This window comes from Sphaerodactylus townsendi, linkage group LG04 (assembly GCF_021028975.2).
Source record: "Sphaerodactylus townsendi isolate TG3544 linkage group LG04, MPM_Stown_v2.3, whole genome shotgun sequence".
NCBI lineage: Eukaryota > Metazoa > Chordata > Lepidosauria > Squamata > Sphaerodactylidae > Sphaerodactylus > Sphaerodactylus townsendi.
Window position 1 is genome coordinate 107,671,966 of NC_059428.1, and position 22,411 is coordinate 107,694,376.

Below are 22,411 nucleotides of genomic sequence, written 5' to 3' on the forward strand. Positions count from 1 at the left end.
AGGAAATCTGGGGCTCAGGGAAAAAATATAGTCTTGTCAGTGTATTTCAAAACACAGAACACTGAAATAATAAATGTTATTATATAGTTTAATTTAATTGAATGTTAGTGGATTGGCATTCATGGTTAATAACCATGAATAGCAATCCACTAAACAGACAAATAAGGGTTCCTATCTTACTGTCCCCTACTGTCCTGAAGGCAAAAGGTGAAAAGTCAGAGCAGCATAACCTAAAGTTCAGTGACCTTAGACAACATCACCCCAGGGCAGTTTGGCCACTATGACTCCCTCTCTGTACCAATATCTAGCTACTTTGACTGTACACCTTGCTTCAACATCTCTACTAGGGTTGCCAGCTCCAGTTTTGGAGATTCCTGTAAATTTGGGAGCTAATACACAATTTTGTGAGGGGAGAGAGCTCCTTTGGTGGGGGCGTGGCTCCTGGATATTTTCTGGTCTTCCTTGTAGGGGATAAAACACACCTTGTGTGTTGTCCATCTCTACCTTTAGGAGGTCTGGGTTTTTTCCCCCTTAGGGCAGGCAGTGGTCTAGTTGTACAGGTCTCCACACTCCGCACGTGCTCACCCGACACGTGTCCCAGGCCTGAACGTGGGTAACCGAAATGACTTCCAGCCTGGGGGTTCCCTGATGTTGTGCGTCTGGCGGGAGGTAATCAACGGTGCCTTTCCCTTGCGCGCGCCTTCACTACGCATGCCTGTTTGGGAGCGAAAGCCCCCCTCGACCTCTGCGGGAGTTACCTCCCTGCAAACACACCTGGGCTGGGACTACACGTGGAAGCGAGCGGGTGCGAATGCCCCCGGGGTGACGCATCCCGTCATGCGGGTCGTCCGCCTTTGATCTGGTCGGCCGCCCTCTCCGTGCGCCCCTGGGCTTCTGGCAAGGACCAGCTGTTGCTGGGCGACTGCAAAGCTGCAGCTCCGGAGAACGAGCAAAGGAAAGCAACCTGCTCATCCGTTGCCGGGGCTTCCTCCTCCCCTCTCGGGATCACGCCTTGGCGACTCACCGACGACGCGGGGAGGACCACGTCCAAAGCCCCCTTCCCCTCCCCAAAGCACCGAGGGGGCCAGAGCATCCCGATCCAAGCGCGCCATGAAGGGAGAGGAAGGCGGTAGGTGGCTGCGCTCGGGTGGCTTTCTCTGGACGGTGATCCTGGGGGTTTATTCCTCCTCTCCCCCCCCCCCCTCCAATGCTGCGTCGCAGCTGAGGAAAGAAAAGGGGGGACGTCAGCTTCTTGGAGGCTGGCGATCTTTGCAGGGGGGAGGCGAAGGCTGGCGCAGCTGCGGCTATAATGAAAGAGGCCTGGCGGCTTGTTTTGGTTAGGCTGGGGAGGAGGTGGGAGACAGTTGAAGCATCTATTTTTTCATTTTTCGCACCTGGGCAGGGACTTTTCTCTACCTCCCGCACGTAGGAATATGGGAAGGGAGCGAGATCTCTTTAGAGAGGGATGCAGCTAAGAACCCTCTGCATCTTCCTTTCCCCTTCTAGGGGAACCATGCTTGGAAGCCGTGTCTCCCAAGCCAACAGTCTCGACCAAGAGATGGAAGGAAAAGGCTTGTGGCAGAGATCTAGGGACATTTTGCAAAGGGACACCCTAGAAGGGTAAAGGCCTGCGACAGCTTAGAAAGGACCCTTCTATGTTTCTTGGGCCTCTGTGCCTGGTCACCAGACTCCTCAGCTTTATTTACCCTTGCTTTCTCTCTTGGATGGATGGGGTCTTTGGTGGGGGTCGGAGGAACGCTGCAGAAATAGATGCTGCATATTGCTGAACATAAGAGCACATCTAAATGCCAAACTGGAATCAGTTGAACACTGGTGGCCACCTTGCAAGGAGGCCTGGGAAGTGTAGTTCTTAGAAGGGCCTGGGCCTTCTGACATCCAATGTGGCCCCCATTCACGTATTTTTTTTAAAGAATACCATGCTCTGTAGGGCATTTAAACACACTGGATTAGGTATGAGAAACAGTTGTGCTATAAGAGCATTTTTACATGATGCTACAGCACCTCTTGTGCTTTATGTTCCATGTAAATTTCGTTGTGCGTGCACAATGACAATAAAAAAGCTTATGCTTATGTGTGAATGTTGTCAATCCTAGAATGAGTATTCTACCTTATGCGCGGGTTATAATTGTGTTACAGACATGGGAAATGCAAACATCATTGTGAACATCATGCATTGAAAACACTGTATGGTTTTAGCATATAGTCAATTTGATACTAGTTTAGGGATACTAATGTATTATATATTGGATACATTTATTTAACTGTCACATCTTCTCCTACAGAATTGTAGCTTGCTTAGGGCCACGAGGGTTCTGTTATTGAGTTGTTCCCCTCACAGAACTACAGTTCCCAGGTTCCCTTAGACAGCACAAAAGAGAGCAATTTAGCCTGATCCTATGCATGCTTGCTTGAAAGTAACTTCTCATCCGTATATTCTTTCACCTTTCCCCTTAATATTAGCCCCATTAATAGTTGATATAGTGTTTAAACCTTACTTTAATATCTGTCAGGTAAGTAGATGGTAAATCACTACTATAGAGTGAGGTGTCTTGGGCCTTTGATTAGTGTTTAACTAAGGCTGATTCCTCATGGGCCAAAAACAGCAGTGTGAAAACTGTGTGAAAACAGTATAAACTCTTTTACACTGTTTTAAACCCTTTTACACCATTTTCACACCGGTTTCACACTGCTTTTTTTGGCCCATGCAGAATCAGCCTATGAGTTAGTACTCTGTAAATACAAAGCTATGCCCTGTTGTATCGGGTATATGATTCTAGAGATAGGCTTGACCTCTGGAAGCCTAGACCAGGGGACTGTTGTTGGGTATTTCCTGAAGCAGGCCTTGAAGCGGTATGCCATTGGCTTGTGATTTTGATAGGTTTCTGATGCTGATGCTTCTTACCCACAAAAACAGAGATTTGTTATTTTAAGCATGGTATGAGGAATAGGTACTGTGCTTCAGCATTGATATGTGTGGTTGGGAACACCATGTGTAATGAGAAGGCTTTCATATGGTAACTACAGGAACAAAACTTTGTCATAGCTCTTTAATTTGTACCTTTTTTTCAAAATTGCTTCAATTGGCCAACTTTAATAATTATCTTTATTTATATCCTTTCTGTGCACAACATGCTGTACTCAAAGATACTTTAGAAGAGAAGAGTTTGGATTTATACCCCGCTTTTCTCAACCTTAAGAAGTCTCAAAGCAGCTTACAAACTCCTTTCCCTTCCTCTCCCCAGAACAGAGACCCTGTGAAGTAGGCGGGTCTGATTCCTGAGTGATCATTAAAACACTTTCAAATGCATATCTGATTTCAGCTTTGTGCTTGCTGTTCAATCCAATCTCTGGTCTAAAGCCACTGTTTGAGCGGGAATGGCAGCATGGAGCAACAGGTGTTGCATTGACAATTTGATTCCTGGCTTGTATGGAAGGGAAGTTGGTTATGGAAGAAATAAAAGCCAAGGTGTGTGTGTGGGGGGGAGGGGATGGTTTAAGGGAGAGAAATGATCAAGCAATTCTGTATTACCTTAGAAAAGGCAAGATTAAATTGCCTGGTTCAGTTGAAAAGCATACACTGTCAGTTTTGAAAAGGATGTATGTCCATTGTATTATGTAAACACACAGCCAGAAGCTATAATTGGCAGTGGCCATAGAATTTGGTGAAATAAGTATACTTTTGTACTTCAGGTTTCTTGGTTGTTGTTTTTTTTCCTTGAGAAGTGCCTTGCTGACTATTAAATTGCCAGGCTTAAATTGTCAGACTTAATTTCTCTGTTTGGATTCATTTGGAGATTCAAAACTGTCCCCCCGCCCCTCCCAGACTTGAACAAGGATTTGGGTTGCTTTCATCATTGCTGGTGCTATACTCTGTCTCACCAAAAGAAAAACAAAACAAAATTATAACTTACTTTGCCGCATGCTGGACTGTCTTTGTTTTAGAATGCTCTGTTTGGGGGACCCAAATGGAGCATTCTAAAACAAAGACAGTCCAGCATGTGGCGGACAAAGCTATAATTGTGGTTTTTTTCTTTTGGTGAGACAGAGTAACCACCCTTTATAGATGCTAATTAGCTCCTTGTCCTGTTTCACACTGTACCTTCCTTAATTAGATCAGATTTTACATTAACCCTACTTCATCTTCAATCTTTAGGAATGGTCCTCATCTATTTAATTATTTATTGTTCATCTCCCCACTCTCACTGATTGGTCACTTGTAAGAAAAGTATAAATGAATCTACCTGATGGATATACATTTCACACATCTGGGGAAATGAGCTTTGGCTCATGAAAGCTTATGCTGGAGTGAATTAGTTTCATTAAAGTGAAGTTCTGTTGAGTTACCCTCCCCCCTTGATGTTTGAATGCTTCTTGAGACCCCTCAGCTGAATGGGTGAACTGATTCCACTGAAAAACCTGGAGGTTATGTGGAAGTTTCATGTCTGATTTTTCTATGTGCTTTTAAGCTTTGGTGTTTGTTGATTTTAATTATTTTTTATGATTTTATGCTTTATTTTGTGATCTGTCCTAAGCAGGTCTCTGAAAAGGTAGCTTGTAAATATAGTAAATGAAATAGATATTTCATGCATTTTCTTGGGAGTAAGCAAGTATTCAGAAACTCTGGGTGCAATCCTAAGCAGGTATCTTTTGAAGCAAATCCCATTTTATCCAGTTCCCCAAAAAGTGTTTCCCAAAAAAGCTTATTCCCCAAAAAGTGTTTCTAGGTTGGCAACCAAAGTGATGAAAAACCATGCGGTGAGGGTGAGCTGTGGAAATGAACATAAAGAGAGGAACTAAGTTCACTAAGTGAAGACATGGATCTGTACTATAGATGCTTGCTGAAAATAGGAAGTTTTAAAAGTGTTTAAAATGTGTCCTGCCATTATATGCTTCTATGGACTTGTGTTCTGTTGGGGTCAGGTGCATTCCACCTGCTCCTGTGACTCTAGTGTGATGGGACATGTCTTATGCTGATAGCTTGCACTACCCTTAGCTGTTCATAGCAGCAGGTCACAGCTCTTTGGATTCAGTTGTACGTTTTTAGGACAGAAATACAGCACTTTAAAAAAAAAAAGAAGGCTTTTTGGAGGCTGCTTATCAGAGCTGTCCAGCTCACTCTGGAAAGAAAACCACATAACAGAATGTGTGTTTTTCTCAAGTTAGCTGGAGAGGGAATTGAGTGAGGTTGCCATATGGTCTTCCACTCCACAGTAGCATTCACGCTGGATTAAAATGAGATTTGCACAAAGACCAAAGGCAGCATATGCCCTTTTGGTATAATTATCTTTTTATTTGCTTATTACCTTAGTGCCATCTATATAGATCTGTGCAGTGATAAAATATTCTCATTCAGAAGTTCCTGCTTGCTGATTCCTAGCACTTCTACCTTCTGAATATGTGTCTTCACAGCCCTGCTCTTTCATTTCTTGCCTTATCCTTTACCTCTTTTTCTTTTGTACCTTTCTTTTGTTTGTTCTGCAGCTTCCATGAAAATTGATTACAGTGTCAGTCAGAAACACATTTTGTGGGCTTTGAAGGAATAAAACCTTTCTTGCTTCCATGAGGCTTTTAAATTGTAAGGTTTGGGGATTCTTGGGTTTATTTTATTTATACAGATGCATGGAATTCACTTTCCTCCCAAAGTTTGGATGGCTGGGCATTCGTTCTGTGGGCATCAGGTTCACCTTCAATTGGATACCCACAGCATTTGCCCTTCCCATTCAAACTTCAGCAAAGTTGGCTGCTGGTTCCTTTCAGGAGACTCACCAGCAGCCCTATGGGAAATTTGGTGCCCCTAACAACAGCAATACCCCCAGCAGAGCCCTTCCCATTGAAATATCTACCACAGAGCCAGCTGGGCATAATAGCAAGGGTCACCCCATCCCTCACCTCCCACTGTGGTGCGACAGAGCGTGGGATTCATGATTATTGTATTCAGACAAGTGGCCAGGGCATAAGCTGGGATGTGATGGTGATTTTGGGGTGACCAAGAGGAAAAATCAGGAGGATTCATGAGGATCTGTGCTTTTTACCACATTTTTGTGCCACTGTGGTGCCACGGAGCATGCGATGTGTGATTGTTGTGTTCAGACATGTGGCTAAGGGCTCAGTTGTAATGTGATGGTGTTTTGGGGGTGACTGTGCAAAAATCATGAGGATCCATGTTTTTGTGCCACTGTGGTGCCACAGAGCGTGGGATGCATGATTGTTGTGTTCAGACAAGTGGCCAGGGGCATTAATTGTGATGTGATGGTGATTTTGGGGCGACTAAGAAGAAAAACAGGAGGATCCATGAGGATCTGTGCTTTTTACCACATTTTTGTACCACTGCAGTGCCACAGAGCATGGGCTGTGTGATTGTTGTGTTCAGACATGTGACCAGGGGCATGAGCTGTGATGTGATGGTGATTTTGGGGTGACTTAGTGCAAAAATCATGAGGATCCACGTTTTAAATCAGGTTCTTGTGCCACTGTGGCACCACAGAGCATGGGATGTGTGATCGTTGTGTTCAGACATGTGGCTAAGGGCTCAGGCTGTAATGTGTTGTTTAAAGAGAGCCCATGAGGCTCCCAACCCCCTCAAATCCATTTGGATGCCAAAATCGCTATTCAGATTCAGGCATTCAAATGGATTCGGATTCGGCTCAATTCGGGCTGGTTGAATTTGGCCCAATCTGAGCTGAAACACTTGAATCAGGCCCAGTTTGGCTGTTAGTCCTCAACTTTTCTGAGCCTTCGAAATTCTGGCATAGGGTGGTATGTGCAACTACAAAATGGCTGTCGCATAAGGAGGAATCAGCCACAAAATGGCCACTTCAGGAGGGTAGACTCACTAAACACAAGAAGCCCAATTGCAGGAGAGAAGAAGGATTATTTTAAAAATTCACTAGGAAAGAAAGAGTGGGAGAAGAAAGTTAACTCTGTGGTGGCAGCTGCTGCTGAAATATTATTTTATTTAATCTGCACACATTGGATATCCAGTAGCCAATCAGAAGCCCTGCTGGAAAAGTGCTGTACCTGATCCCGCCTACTTTCTAAAAAAACACTTAGTGGGCACTAGACAAGGAGTTGGAAGGAGCCCTGACCACCTCAGGCACCCCATTGGAGACTCCTGATTTAATATACTTCAGCTATCAGTTTCCTAATTCCTCTATTTTTGCTTTTCCAGTTCCTTGGGATCTATGTTTGCGTAGGGTATTAACAGGATCCTGTCATGAGTTTGGCCTGCACAACCTGTGACCAACTACATTAAATACAAAGCATCTGCCGTAGATGACAGGATATTATTGGCTTAATAAATATCCCTTTTGCTTCCACCAGGGACTACAAAAATGGTTCTTGGTAGTCCAGAGTGTATGGTTGGCCTGTTTTGTTCACTAGGGTAGATAAAATCCATAAACCTGCCTGGCAGACGAAGGATAGTACCAACTGCCTCCTTCATCCCTGAAGAACAAGATGGGGATACTAGATGGGGAGCAGAGAGGTGCCAAAGGACCTTTCTATACATTCCTATTTTTAAGGTGTGCACTTAAAGTAGATCTTTGTGAATTAGACAAATTTAACTTGGGGAACACACACACTTTCCAAAAGCCAGGTCTGGCTGCAGCTCCCAGGTAAATCTACACAATCCAGATTCAGATTTCCTTCAATGTCGTGTGTGAAATGATCCTGAGCTCTGGCTCTAGCTTCCACAAATGACAGCTGGGAAATTTTCATTAGCAACTGGATTAGAGCTCAGTGATACTTATTTATTGTGCACATCGGCCATTTAATCTTCATGTCACAAGTATGTCAGGGCACATTACTGTCCCTTTCAAACAGTACCTGTTGATGTACATCCTTTCTGGCTAGGGGAAAAACAGGAAATAATTCAAGATCTTAGTCTGGGAGATGAGAGCACCATGACTGATAACAGGATTATTGATAAAAAAAATCTAGGGGTCACATTTGTGGAGCAGGTGACAGAGGACATTATAATTATTGCTATTTAATGCTTTTGCCTTCTTAAGAATGTGACTTATGTTACTTTAATTTTAATTCCTGTTAGCTTAATGTATATTATTGTTGGTTTCATAGCTTTGTTTTTTCCTTTCACAGTCTTTGAAAGCCTTCCTTTCATTTCTATCAGCTATTTTTTCCATTCATGTTTTTGTTTGCTACTAAAAATAAGCTCAAAGAGTGATAGTTTGATTTACCCATTAAAATTAGAGTACCTTCTTACATATTAAGCGGTACCCAACATGCTCAAATGAATTTTTATCTCTGATTTGCATCATGCAGAGAATATATCTCAGTTGGTGGAAGAAAGAAGTGGAATGTTCTCTTGATGTAGGATGGAATCTTCCTAGCATATTATAGAAGGAAAAAATGCTCAAATGTTCAGTCCAGGAATTAATGATTATTTTTGTTTACTGCAATATTTTCTATTTTGTTTATTTTTTCAGGAGGCTTCATGGTTCTGGAAAATCAAAGCTAATTCAGTATGCTTAAAAGAAAGCAGAGTTCTAGGGTGGAGGCCCAGCCAGTGACAGACTTTGGTCCTGATGAATCTTTATCAGACAACGCTGATATCCTGTGGATTAATAAACCAGTAAGTTGTTTATTTTCAGAACACTTTTAGGGAGCAAATCAAAACATATAAGTTTATGATAATCCTTAGCTCTGTTGAGTCTGGCTGTAGTGGTGCAACAATAAGGAAAAGGCTAAGAGTTAGAAATTAGGGAGGAGCCAGAAATTAGGGAATGGGAACAACCACTTCTACTTTCTCCTCAGTTGGGCTTGAGTAGAGTGATTAAAAAGCAGTCTGAATAGGGTTGCCAGAGTTGGGAGATACCTGGAGATTTTTGGGGCCTGGGGAGGAACTTCAATGGGATATATTTCCATAGATACCACCTTCCAAAGCAGCCATTTTTTCCAGGTAAACTGATATCTGTTTCCTGGAGATCAGTTGTAATAGCAGGAGATCTCTAGCTGTCACCTGGAGGTTGGCAAACCTAAGTCTGAGAGAGCTTTTTAAATGAGTTATTCACATTAAGTCAGTATTTTGTTCAAAGACAGAGAGTGCTTTCATGAAGACAGGAAGCATGTACTTTGAAACAACTGGGAAAGATTTAAGTGTTTACATAAGTTTCTGTAGCTGAATTAAATCAGAAGTTTTAAGTGCTGTTTTTATACCTTTGTTTGTATTTTAGCTCTGTTTTTAACTGTTTTAATGATACGTGTGTGGGTTTTTTCGGATGGTTGACTTTGATGGCCTTAAAATGAGATTTTGCCCTGACCTGAACAGCCCAAGCTACTCAGATCGTGGAAGCTAAACAGCCCTTTTTTAGTATTTGGATGGGAGACCTCCATCTCAGGGTTGCTACACAGAGGCAGATAATGGCAAACCACTTCTGAACATCTGTTGCCTTGTGGACCCGACAGGATCACCATTAGTCAGTTGCCACTTGATGACATACAAAATAAATTATTTTATTATATATACTTAAATTTGTTAGCCATCTTGTCGACTGCAGTGAAGGCAGAAAGGTTGGGTCCAAATTTTGATGAAGAAGTAAAAGTAACTTGATCATGTCTACATGTTTCATGTTAGAGTTACTGCGATTTCTGACTTCTAAGACACAAGGGTAATGATTTCTGCGTCTAACTGTGTGTTAGAATTTTGAAGCCCTTTGTATTGAGAAGGATAAAATACCAGAAAGAGTGTAGAGGAGAAGGTAAGTAGAGTTGGCAACCTCTAGGCGAGGCCTGGTGGTCTTCCATAAAAAACTGATCTCCAGTCTACAGAGATCAAGTCTCCAGAGAAAATGGCTGCTTTGGAGGATAGACTGTATGGCATTATAATCTGCCCCAAATCCTTCCACCACACCCTATACGTACCCACAAATCTCCTGGAATGTCCTAATCTGAAGTTAACAACCCTAAGAGATAGAGATTAGTTCATACCCTGATCATTCTTTAATAGACCTGAAGTGAAGCTTCAAAATAAGATTTTTATGAATAATGCAATAGAACAGTGATCAAAATGGGTTAGAAATGTCCGAGTACAATTGAATATTCTTTTCCAACAAATATTCATATTCTGACAGTCTGGACATTTTAAAAATGATTAATACCTTTGATACCAACAATATCAAATTGGGCAATAAATCACGAATCATCAGGAATTTGCTTTCTTTGGGGGAAAATGTAGTAAAATAGTTGGAAATGTTTAGACTGCCAAAGATCTTTGTTCTACATTTTTGTTTGTTTAAAAAATTATTGTTTAACATTCCTTTGTCTGCAATGGTGAACTGGCAAGTAGGAGGGGCCTGATACATATCCCCCCTTTGAATAATAGTTCACAATACTGAAATGAATATGCATGAAGAACAAATATCCATTGTCTGTTTTTTAAATCCTAGTACAGAATCATGAGAACTTATTAAAAAGAATAGTTATCTACTGCATATTTTTAGTCTTCATGATAACCTGATTCCTGTTTTTTGTTCCTCAGTGGGTCCACTCTTTACTACGCATTTGTGCCATCATCAGTGTCATTTCTGTTTGCATGAATACCCCGAAGACTTTTGAGCATTATCCTCCACTTCAATATGTGACATTTGCTCTAGACACTTTACTGATGTTTCTCTACACAGCAGAGATGATTGCAAAGATGCACATCCGTGGCATAGTCAAGGTGAATTTTTCAAACACTTTTTTACCCTCATGTAAATAAAATGTCTCAAATCCTACTGAAAATTATTGCTGATGGATTGGATCTCTGCCGGTGGAATAGATCTTCCTTACCTTCCCCTTCCTGTTGCCAATCCTAGTGATCCCTGAAATCCTGATCTTGTGGGGCAGGGGACCCTCGGAAGCTGTATGAAGTGAGAATTTGAGATCTGCAGTGGGAAGGGAGAGTGAGCAAAAATCCTTCCTATTTCCAAAAGCAGATATTTTCTGATGGATTCTATACATGTAATTACACTCTGAATGAACCCCACTCTGAATTAGTCTGGTCTGTTCCCTTTTAGTTTGGGGAATTCGTGGGGTACAGACCTTTCAACACAAGAGGTTGGCCTGGGGAGGAGGGGCTGTACACCATTTTGTACATAATTCAGATCCCCTTAGAAATCCGTACAAAAACCAAGATTAAAGAGAAGGTTTACAATTGTATTAAGCATTAAAAATAACAGAGAAAGAGAGAGTATCAGGAAGCCTAGGATATAAAGAGGAGTGATCAATATAGGGGAATAAAGGATGTTGGGGAGGGCGATATTTTCCATTCTGAAGTGAGGAGGTCCAAAGAGAGCAAGAGACAGCAGCCTACAGTGCTAACGGGCACAAGGAGGACATCCAAGCACAAGAAGCCATGGATTTTTGGGGGGTGGTGGTCTATTTTTAGGAAAAGTTAGCCATCTGGCAATGACAAGAGGGACCAGTTTCCAGAAACAAAGCAGAGTTCTGTTCCCAGGCAGGAACAATGCTGTGGGAAGAAGTCTTGATTGGGTTAAAACCTGGGTTAGGTTTGGTCTGCGCTGGTGACCAGGGGCATTCTCACACAGAATGAGCCTGCAGTGTTAAATGAAGAAACTCCAGAAGCTTGATAGTTCTCTAGTGGTTGGAGAGGAGGTTTGAAACGAAGTTATTGTTTGGGAGAAAGGATTCAGGTAATCTTGCAGATTCGCTTATAGACTCGGGGTGTGGAGCATTTGCATGTTCTTTGTGAGGTTGAGGACAGATAGGCCTGTTTAAGGCGCATTGTTATTATCCAGATCCGAGTGGCTGAACCGTCAGGGAAGACGTTGTCTACTGCTACATGTACTTGGTTTGGGAGGGGAAAAGTATGTGTCAGACAACCCCTCTTAGTATCAAAGTTCATGAATCAAGATAGGCCTCCATCTTAGTCTGAACTGTCTATGATACCAAGACACATTAAGTAGGAAAATGCCCCTTCCCATCGTGTAATGGGCTTGCTTGCCAACACTGGATTCCAGTCTTTTATTCCTGTCCGAACATATTTGTTCAATGCAAATCTCATTGAATTTAATCACATTTATTATAGTGTTTATTATCAAAGTTGTAATGCTGTGTCAACAGTTTTGTTCTTATAAATGTATCATCATCACCTTGTGCTTACATGAAAGAGAAAAAAATAGGATGGCATATTAAAAGTTTGGATAACTTGCTCTATTTTATCTAGATAATTATATTTGGACACTGCATTTACAACAGGGCAGATGCACATATGCACCGGGAGCCACAACTCTTCCATGCAAGTTGTGTGTAGCTGTTTGTATGTCACTAGATCTGTACTGGAGAAAGACAATGGCAAACCATCTCTGCTTCTCACTTGCCTTGAAAGTCTCTTGCTGGGGTTACCATAAATTTATTGTGACTTAATGGTACATGCATTCACATGTGAATCTGTATTGTGGCCAACGAATGCTTAATGGAATCAAAAGGCAAGATAAGGAAGATATTCTCAAATTGTGAATAAGAGAAATAGCCCAGAGATCTGCTCTAGAATCTTTCCTAGTATTGATGTCAGGCTGACTGGGTGGTAGTTATTTGGGTCCTCTTCCTTCTCCTTTTTGAAGATGGTGACAATATTAGCTCTCCTCCAATCCGCTGGGACTTCTCCTGTCCTCCAGAAGTTCTCAAAGATTATAGCAAGCGGTTCAGAGATTACTTCTGCCAGTCCTTTTAATACCCTGGGATGTAGTTCATCAGGTCCTGGAGTTCATTTGAGTTAATTTAAAGTATTCAGGTATTTCTGTACTAGCTCTTTATTCTGTGCTGAATTTCCCCTACTGTATCTTCTGATCCATTCCACCCCCCACCCCCACCCCCACCCCCCAAGTTGAGAACTGTTTTTCTTTTGGGAAATAACTGAGGCAAAGAAGGTGTTGAGTAGTTCTGCCTTTTCTCTGTCTCTGTTAGAATTTCTCTGTTAGAATTTCAACATCTTCTCCATGCAGTGACCCTATCATATCCTTTTTCTGCCTTTTGATATGGACATAATAAAAAAAACACCTTTTTATTGTTTTTAACATCTCTTGCAAGTCCGAGCTTATTGTGAGCTTTAGCTTTTCTGATTTTCTTCATTCATGTCTTGGCTATTTGTTTGAATTCCTCTTTAGTAATTTCTCCCCTTTTCCATTTCTTATACATGTCCCTTTTATATCTTAGCTCATTGGAGAGTTTTTTAGACATCCATCCTGGTTTCTTTAGCCAACTCCCATTTTTTCTCCTCATTGGAACTGTTTGAAACTGTGCCTTCAAGATCTAACTTTTAAGAAACTCCCATCCATCTTGTACTCCCTTCCCTTTTAGTATTCTTAACCATGGGATCACACCCAGTAGTTTCTTAAGTTTAGTGAAATCATCTTTTTTACAGTCTAGGCTATGTTTTCTCTATTTCCTCAGAGTAGATTTCTCACTACTTATATATTATCGTCCCCCTGACCAAAGTGCACAAGAGGATTCTGAGATGGAAAAAGAAATTAGAGAGGCCAAACAAAAGCAAAAATGTCATGGTAATGGGTGATTTTAACTATCCCCACATAAACTGGAAAAATGCATGTTCAGGTCATAGTAAGGAGAGAACATTCCTGGATATGCTAAATGACTGTGGCTTAGAGCAGATGGTTGTAGAACCAACCAGGGGAGAGGTGATCCTAGATCTAATTCTATGTGGGACCCAGGACCTGGTGCGGGAAGTCAGTATTGTTGAGCCGATAGGGAACAGCGACCACAATGCTGTCAGATTCAGTATCTCTGCATGCGAACAAGTGACAACTACTAATGTAGTTACATTCGCCTTCAGAAAGGGAAATTTCTCAAAGATGAGGGGGATAGTGCGCAGGAAGCTGAAAGGGAAAATCAAGAGAGTCAAAAATGTCCAAGGTGCTTGGAGGTTATTTAAAAAAACAGTCTTAAAAGCTCAGCTGGAATGTGTTCTGCAGGTTAGGAAAGGCAGCGCCCAGTCCAAAAGAAAGCCACCATGGTTAACAAGGGAGGTTGAGGAAATTATTAGGAAAAAAAAGATGTCTTTTAGAAAATGGAAGTCCAACTTAACTGATGAAGAATACCAGAGAGAACACAAATGGTGGCAAAAGAGAAGCAAGTTAGCTGTAAGGGAGGCAAAAAAGGATTATGAGGAACGCATGGCTGCGAACATCAAGACTAGCAACAAACAGTTCTTCAAGTACATCAAAAGCAGGAAGCCAGCTAGGGAAGCGGTAGGCCCGTTAGATGATGAAGGAACAAAAGGTGTGCTAAAAGATGACAGAGAGATTGCAGAGAAGCTGAATGAATTCTTTGCATCTGTCTTCACCCAAGAGGTGAGGAAAATTCCTGCACCTGAACCAAGCTTCTTAGGAGGTGAATCCGAGGAACTAGCGAAGATAGTGGTAGACAAGGAAGAAGTTCTGGCAGCCATTGATAAACTAAATGCTACCAAATCACCTGGCCCAGATTGCATTCATCTAAGAGTTCTTAAAGAGCTCAAGCATGAAATTGCTGATGTTCTCACATTAATATGCAACTTATCCCTGAAATCAGGCTCCATCCCTGAAGACTGGAAGATGGCCAATGTCACACTAATCTTTAAGAAAGGGTCTAGGGGGGACCCAGGAAATTACAGGCCAGTCAGTTTGACATCTGTTCCTGGTAAATTAGTAGAATCTATCATTAAAGATAAAATTATAAAACATGTAGAAAAGCAAGACCTGCTGAGGAAGAGTCAGCATGGCTTTTGTAGAGGCAAGTCCTGTCTTACAAACTTACTAGAGTTCTTTGAGGGTGTAAACAGACATGTGGATAAGGGGGAACCAGTGGACATTGTCTACTTGGATTTCCAATAGGCTTTTGACAAAGTTCCTCACCAGGGACTGTTGAGAAAACTGAGCAATGAAGGAATAAGAGGGGAAGTCCTCCTATGGATTCAAAACTGGTTGAGGAACAGGAAACAAAGGGTGGGTATAAATGGGAAGTTCTCACAATGGAGAGATGTAAGGAGTGGTGTCCCCCAAGGATCCGTTTTGGGACCAGTGCTCTTTAACTTATTCATAAATGGCCTGGAAGTAGGGGTGGGTAGCGTGGTGGCCAAGTTTGCAGAAGATACCAAATTATGTAGTGTGGTGAGAACCACAAAGGATTGCGAAGAGCTCCAAGCGGACCTTGATAAATTAGGTGAGTGGGCTCAGAAATGGCAAATGCAGTTCAATGTAGCAAAATGCGAAGTGATGCACATAGGGGCAAAAAATCCAAACTTCACATACACGCTACAGGGGTCAGTGCTATCAGTCACAGACCAGGAAAGGGATTTGGGCGTCTTAGTTGATAGTTCCATGGGAATGTCAACTCAATGCATGGCAGCTGTGAAAAAGGCAAACTCTATGCTGGGGATCATTAGGAAAGGAGTTGATAATAAAACTGCAAGGATTGTCATGCCCTTATATAAAGCAGTGGTGCGACCGCACTTGGAGTACTGTGTTCAGTTCTGGTCGCCACATCTCAAAAAGGATATCAAAGAGATAGAAAAAGTGCAGAGAAGGGCAACGAGGATGATTGGGAAGAGTTGGAGCACTTGCTTCCCTTATGAGGAGAGGAGCCTGCAGCGTTTGGGACTCTTTAGTTTTGGAGAGAGGAAGCGTCTGGAGGGATATGATTGAAGTCTATAAAATTATGCATGGGGTAGAAAATGTTGACAGAGAGAAATTTTTCTCTCTTTCTCACAATACTAGAACCAGGGGGCATCCATTGAAAATGTTGGGAGGGGGGAAGAATTAGGACTAATAAAAGGAAACACTTCTTCACTAACGTGTGATTGGTGTTTGGGAATATGCTGCCACAGGGAGGTGGTGGTGATGGCCACCTAACCTGGGGCATAGCTTTTAAAAGGGAGCTTGGACAGATTTATGGAGGAGAAGTCAATTTACTATGGCTACCAATCTTGATCCTCCTATTTGATCTCAGATTGCAAATGCCTTGAAGCAGACCAGGTTGCTCAGTGAGCAGCGAAAAAAAGCAGCAGAAGGCCATTGCTTTCACATCCTGCATGTGAGTCTCCCCAAAGGAGCAATTCCTGGTGGAGCCATCACTGCGAGTAGCAGAATGCTGGACTAGATGGACTCTGGTCTGATCCAGCAGTCTAGTTTTTATGTTCTTATGTTTTTACTCATGTTCACAGGACAGATTCTAAAACTATTTACTCCTCTCCCTCAGAGTGTAGCTTTTTTTGTCAGTTGTTTGCTTAACGAATCACAGCATAGAGCATCTTACCACTCAGAGCTGTCCAGTTCTTCACTCTCTGAGTTGTTTCTGGCTGCAACTTTGAATCTAATTTACCTGTACAATCTGTCACAATTTGCAAAAAAAATCCCTGTTGTTGCCCTTTAGAGAGGTTGTGTTGTGTAGTGGCTGCATTTGGCTTGGTTTTAGGCCTGGCTAGACAAAAAACAAACAAAATGAGGCTCTTGGCAAAGGCAGCCTTGGAAGACTATCAAGCGGCTCCTGCTGGTGTAAATTAGTGGTCCACCTCCCAAAAGTGGTGAGATAAAAGGAGCATGACACATACTTCAGGATCTGCATTGGCTTTCCCTAACCCTTTGTTTCTGAATTTTTGTCATTTCCATATTTCTCTCTCTGTCTCTCCTTCTCACCGCTTTCCTCTCACCTGTATGCTTGTGCCAAATATTTTAATGCCTTTTGCACATTTTGTTCTCTCACTTTGTGATGAATTCAGGATTTCATGTGCATGACTTCACTTCGTCAGTATGTTCTCTAGGAATAATTATTGTAGTGAGTTAACAGATGCCTGCTCAACTAATCAATTGAGTAATATTACAAATATTTCTTAAGTGGAATTAGTGACATAGTTCAGAAAGAATTGTAGAATGCTACTTACATTTTAGAAGTTACTGTGTTCTTCTTTCAGCAGCATTTCTAGAAAAATTAGCCTGAATTTAAGGATAGAATGGTACGTGGAATAAAATACCCTCTTGTAAAAAAAAAGATGAAAATTTTAAGGGTGTGGCCATAGATAGAAAGGTCTTCTGACATTCATAGTAAATTTCAGTTTTTTAAAATTGTTTATAATTAAGACTTCCTCTGAAATTATGTTTGGGTATAGCTACAATTTTAAGTGCGGTTTTGTATAGGCCTGTAGTGACGTAATGCCCATGAGGCAGGAGGGGTCAACCCCATGGGTGGAACCGTGGTGGAGGCGTGGCTGGGCCGCGGAGGGGGCGTGGCAGGGGCACAGGGCACACTCGTGCCCCTGGAGTAGTTTCCCCTTTCTCCACCTCTGTAGGCATGTTACCATAAATCAGTGGTGGCGAACCTATGGCACGGGTGCCAGAGGGGGCACTCAGAGCCCTCTCTGTGGGCACATGTGCACAGAGTTCGTCATGTGATAATAGTGTAATTATTTCAGGGAGATTATTAGCATTAAACCTAAGACCTAGTTTTGGGGAAGCAGTGTAGGTAACCCTGTTAAGCACTGTTAAACCCTACTGATTTTCATGGGAAGAACGAAAGCATGATCCTTTACTTGGGAGTAAGCTCGGTTGCTGGCAATGGGGTTTACTTCTGAGTAAACCCTCCTAGGGTCGTGATTCACCCGTTGGAAGAGTTGCACGGTTGCTTCAAAGCAAAGCCACCGACTACCACCAAGCTTACTCCTGAGTAACGCACACCTCGGAGCCAACCATTTTTTCTAAACTAAAACCTCAGTATTCAGGTTAAATTGCTGTGATGGCACTTTGTGATAAATAAGTGGGTTTTGGGTTGCAGTTTGGGCACTCGGTCTCGAAAAGGTTCGCCATCATTGCCATAAATGCTTCAGTTGTAGCCTGCAAACAAAAATCAGTGTATCAAATCGATGACGTTGACCCTACCACTTTTTTCTGGGGTGTGGAGGTCACCTCATATACAAATAAAGTGTAGGTTGTTTTCCCAGTAAGCATAGCTGGCATTGTGTTAATCAGTAATTGGACTCAGAATTGAAGATCCTGCTTGATTTGACTAGCGATTGCCACTTGTAGTCATGGAGGGTTATTTTATTTTTATTTTTATCATGGTTTCATCATGGAACATCATTTGTTGATCATGGTTAGCTTCAAGAAAAAGACAATAGCATGAGGAGGTAAGAAACCAGAGTTCATCATCATGGTTGGATACTTGAGTGCAGACTCTCTTTAAAGCTTATTATGGTTAACATTAAGATTTGTTTATCATGCGTCAAGGAATGGAAAATAGCATGAGGAGGTAAGAAAGGAGGAACAGGCAACCTTTTGTTGGAAATCTTTGCAAAAGACAATATGGTTTTCAAGAAGCATCAAATGAATTTCTTGTATTCATAATGATTTTTTCCCCATTTGATCTCCTTAACCTTCTGTGCCCTTTTGTTCAGTTAATGAGCTCTTTGGATGTTTAGAACATCCTTCTTCCCTTTTTGAATCAGCACTAGCAACCAAATGCTAATGGAAGATCCCTTTCTTCTGGCAAGAAAAGAGTGTTGGAGAGCATCCTTCCATTTCCTCCAAAACAGGTGAAGATCTGGGCCTTATGACTGGACCTTGGCAACTGCCCATCCTCAGGGACATCCTAATCCCTGGGAAAGGGTGCGCAGTTTAGTAGGTACAGTAAACATTCCTAACAGCCAGATTTCCACATACATATTATGGGTTCCAGCAGAAACAGCAAACTCTGTGAAATGCACATCCATGCAAAAAGCATGTAGATGGAACTGCCAGGGACTTCTGGGAACCTGTCTCATCATGATAGTGACCTTTATTTAGTAGATTTGAATTTTTCTTTGCTTGGTTTCCTCCACTCCTGTTTGCTGTGTCCCCAAACGACACATCCTCCTCTCAGCATGAGCACATTCGGTGAGCCTGCAGCTGCTGCTGAGGGTTTTTTTTGTTTTGTAACTTCTTCCCCCACCTGTGTGTGTTTGTGACCACTACTTTAGTAAAGATGTTTTTCGTAAAAGTCTGTCAGAGTTGACTTGGATGATGCTGTGTTCCTCCCAGCTCCTGCCTCTGTTGCTGAAAATGCATTGCTAGGCATGGAGAGGGGAGCTTTTCTCCAAGCTTCTGTGCTCTCTTTTAACCCCCCAAGTGCTGTAGGATCATGACAATAGATTACTGGTTCATTTAGCCTGAGTTAGCTGGATAGAGAGATGAGGAAAGAGTTCTTGACCTCTTCCTTTACTCTAACAGTGAGATTGACAGAAGGTTGTTAAAGATCAGTAAAATTGCATTTATGTTTAGGAAGTAAGAAATGATTTAGCTTCAGTTGCAACTTATTTAAGGCTAAGCACATGCAGGTTTTAGTGATTCATTTCCTAAAGTTCCCAGCTGCATCAGCTTCTGGAAACTTCTGATAAAAAAATGTATGCTCAAGCCAACATCTCAAGGAAGGACTGGAAAAGAACAGAGGGTTTCTTGCCCTGCCATCTTGGAAGTCTAGAATATTCATGATTAGGGAATAGCTTTGCAATGTGGCATTGACTAATGCTAATTTAAGAGGCAGAAATTATTAAAAACCCATAATAGAGGCTTGTGTAATGAAGTTTCCCATTTGTCATACTAATGAAGTTATTGAGGCACAAAGAATTGTCTCCTTTGCAGGCTATTTTTTTTTCAAGAATTAGGAATTTCTATACAATAATTCAAAAACATTAAGCTAATTGCATTAACTAGGCAAGGAAAAGGGCGGGCACACTGACACAGTAGAATTGCATTACAATGACAAATTCAGTTTGACCAGCTGTCACCACAGAAAAGGCCCTGCCAATTTCCATTCTAGCATCTACGTCAACTGTATCTTGTCCTCCCTCATATCAATTGCCTCTCCTCCCTTTTAAACATGTTTGAACTGAGGTTTTTTTGTGTGTGAACGGTGGAATATTGTGCTGATTCCGAACATGTGGACCAATATGAATTGCTATATCTCATCCTTCAGGAGTGATGTGTTGAATTTTATCCCCGCCCTCTCCCCAGAATTGGATATGTTACTTGAGCTGATATTCTAACGTGAAATATAGAATTACATTTTGAGTCTGTGAATCAGATTTCATTCCAGTATCTCACTGTTACTCAGAACTATTGCATTACAAACAAACAAGAAGCCAAATGGCTGATTTTTAAGCTAAAAACTTTGGTTCATGTTTCTAAAGCCCATCAATCTGAACATGGATGACTGAAGGCAGAAACTTGAAGTTCTGGGACAAATGAAATTTCTACCTGGAGTTGTCTGACCTTTCAGAAAATAGCACACATGTATCTGGAAATGTGGTGTTTATATTGGAAATGGCTTACAATAACATAAAAATGTTAATTCAATAATTCAGATTAAAGGGGCAGTCTGGTAATCTAATAAATATACAGTAAATGCGTTGGAAGTGACATCTGGAATTGCCATTGCAAAAGCCTTCGCTATACCCTTTGTAAGTCGGTTTTAAAAGGTAGGTTTTACAATTCCATTGCCTACCATGTAGAAGAAGAGTTTGGATTTATACCTCACCTTTCTGTCCTTTAAGGAGACTCCAAGGGACTTAAAAACTCGTTCCCTTCCTCTCCCCACAACAGACACCTTGTGAGGTAGGTGGGGCTGAGAAAGTTCTGAACAAACTGTGACTAGCCCAAGGACACCCAGCAGGAATGGGAAAACAATATTTGTTTCATCCTTCCAATTGTTATGCAGTTTTATTGTTTTATATTGTTATTACCTAACTTGGTTCTTAGGTTGCTAAGGAGAAGGGTTAACATATAAATATTTTATTTATTTATTTATTTATTTATGGGATTTCTATACCGCCCAATCCCCAAAGGGCTTTAATAAATAAATTATTACTTAATACCTTAGCATCTCTAAGATGTTCAAGATGGTTAAATAAGTGGATGACTAACTGAACTGTACCCTAAGTAATATGAAAGTATTGTTGGTAAGGATAAGGACTAGTTCAAAGTTACCCAGCTGGCTTCATGAGCAGGAGTCGAAAACAAATCCAATTCTCCAGTTTGGAGTCTGCTACTCTTAACCACTACACTAACCTGGCTCTAGGATTAATAATTCTAGAGATGAGACCTTATTTTTCATGATCCTGGGATGAAAAAGCATCGAGGTCAGAAGGGAGCTCCTGGCCTTGTGGCACCCAGATGTCTGGATGACTTGAAGTTTTAGATAAAAGGAGAGCATTCTTACATCTTCTGTGGCTCATCAGTTCTTCTCCTCCCACCACCATGCCTCCTCTGTCCACTCCCCTTTCCTCGCATGCGTGCCTAGTGGCTGCTGCATAGGCATTGCTTTGCAGCTGCTGATCTCATGGATGTTGTATTAAGCTTAGCATACAGCCAATTCCTGCTCCCAAAGCTAGAGTTGGCAGCTGTACTTGGCTCAGATACATTGACTCTATTTTCTGTTACGTGTGGCTTTTTTTCTTGCTTGCTTTCCCTTTGCACATTTGTCCAGTCTTCCAAAGTGACTTTTTCACAAGTTCCTTTTCCACAGCTACTGCTTCATCTGTGCTTCTTCTTATTCTGTTAAGTCATAAACGGGGCAGAGAGGCGGCATCTCTCTGGAGGCCACGTAGGACCTGTTGCTAAATCCCCAACCATATTGTCGATATAAATTTCTGTTGAATTTGGATTTAAAAGTCCATGAATGTCAGTAGAACTCTTGTGGGACTGTACTGTAAATAGATATCTGTGTCAACAAGATTGAACCATAAGCTCTATGGAACAAGTGAAAGGCCAGGAAACTGCATAGAAAAGTGAGTGCATCATTTGATCCTGAAGCGAGAAGTTATGTAGAAGGTGGGGGAAAGAAAGCTTCCTAGATTTTTTTCCCCAACCTGGAAATCTCTTGCCCTCATTTGCCATTCTCTAGGGGAAACTTTTCAAGCATCTGCTAAATGTGAATTCTTTTAAAGTGGGAACATACTTTCCCGCCCACTGGCTTACTTGTTTAAAAAATGCCATCGAGTTAGTTCACCTGCAGGGCTCAGTTTGTTCACTTCCTCCTGATTTGAGAGGATAAATGTTAACAAGCGGGCATACACACAAATAATGTGACAAAAATGCAGGTGGGGATTAGTCAAAATTTACTTAATGTAGGAGATGCATTGAGATTAGAGGGTGGTTGGAGCCATATGAAAAGAAGGCCCAAAGATTGTATTATGAGGCTTAAAGGTAGCACCAAGTTGTTACTGATCCAGGAATGACATCACATCATGACATTTACAAGGCAGACTATGTTTTATAGGGCAGTTCTCTGTTGCCTTCCCCAGCTGCCTGTGCTTTTGAATATGAAAATTTTACCTTAATGGAGTGAGAGTTGATTCTGCTTTTCACTGCAGACCTCTGAGTCCTCATTGATGCTACTTCTAGGGGCCCCA

The 22,411-nt window shown here is 41.7% G+C and overlaps 1 protein-coding gene across 2 annotated transcripts in view; it reads left to right on the forward strand.

Annotated features, from left to right (window-relative positions):
* Positions 1-817: 817 nt before the first annotated feature.
* The window catches only part of NALCN (sodium leak channel, non-selective), a 286,369-nt gene continuing 264,775 nt past the window's right edge, over positions 818-22,411 (forward strand). For both annotated transcript variants that reach the window (XM_048493957.1, XM_048493958.1), the window contains exons 1-3: positions 818-1,129; positions 8,466-8,611; positions 10,517-10,699. In XM_048493957.1, coding sequence (XP_048349914.1) covers positions 8,504-8,611; positions 10,517-10,699 — 291 coding nt within the window. In that variant the 5' untranslated portion in view covers positions 818-1,129; positions 8,466-8,503. The remainder of the gene's footprint in view (positions 1,130-8,465; positions 8,612-10,516; positions 10,700-22,411) is intronic.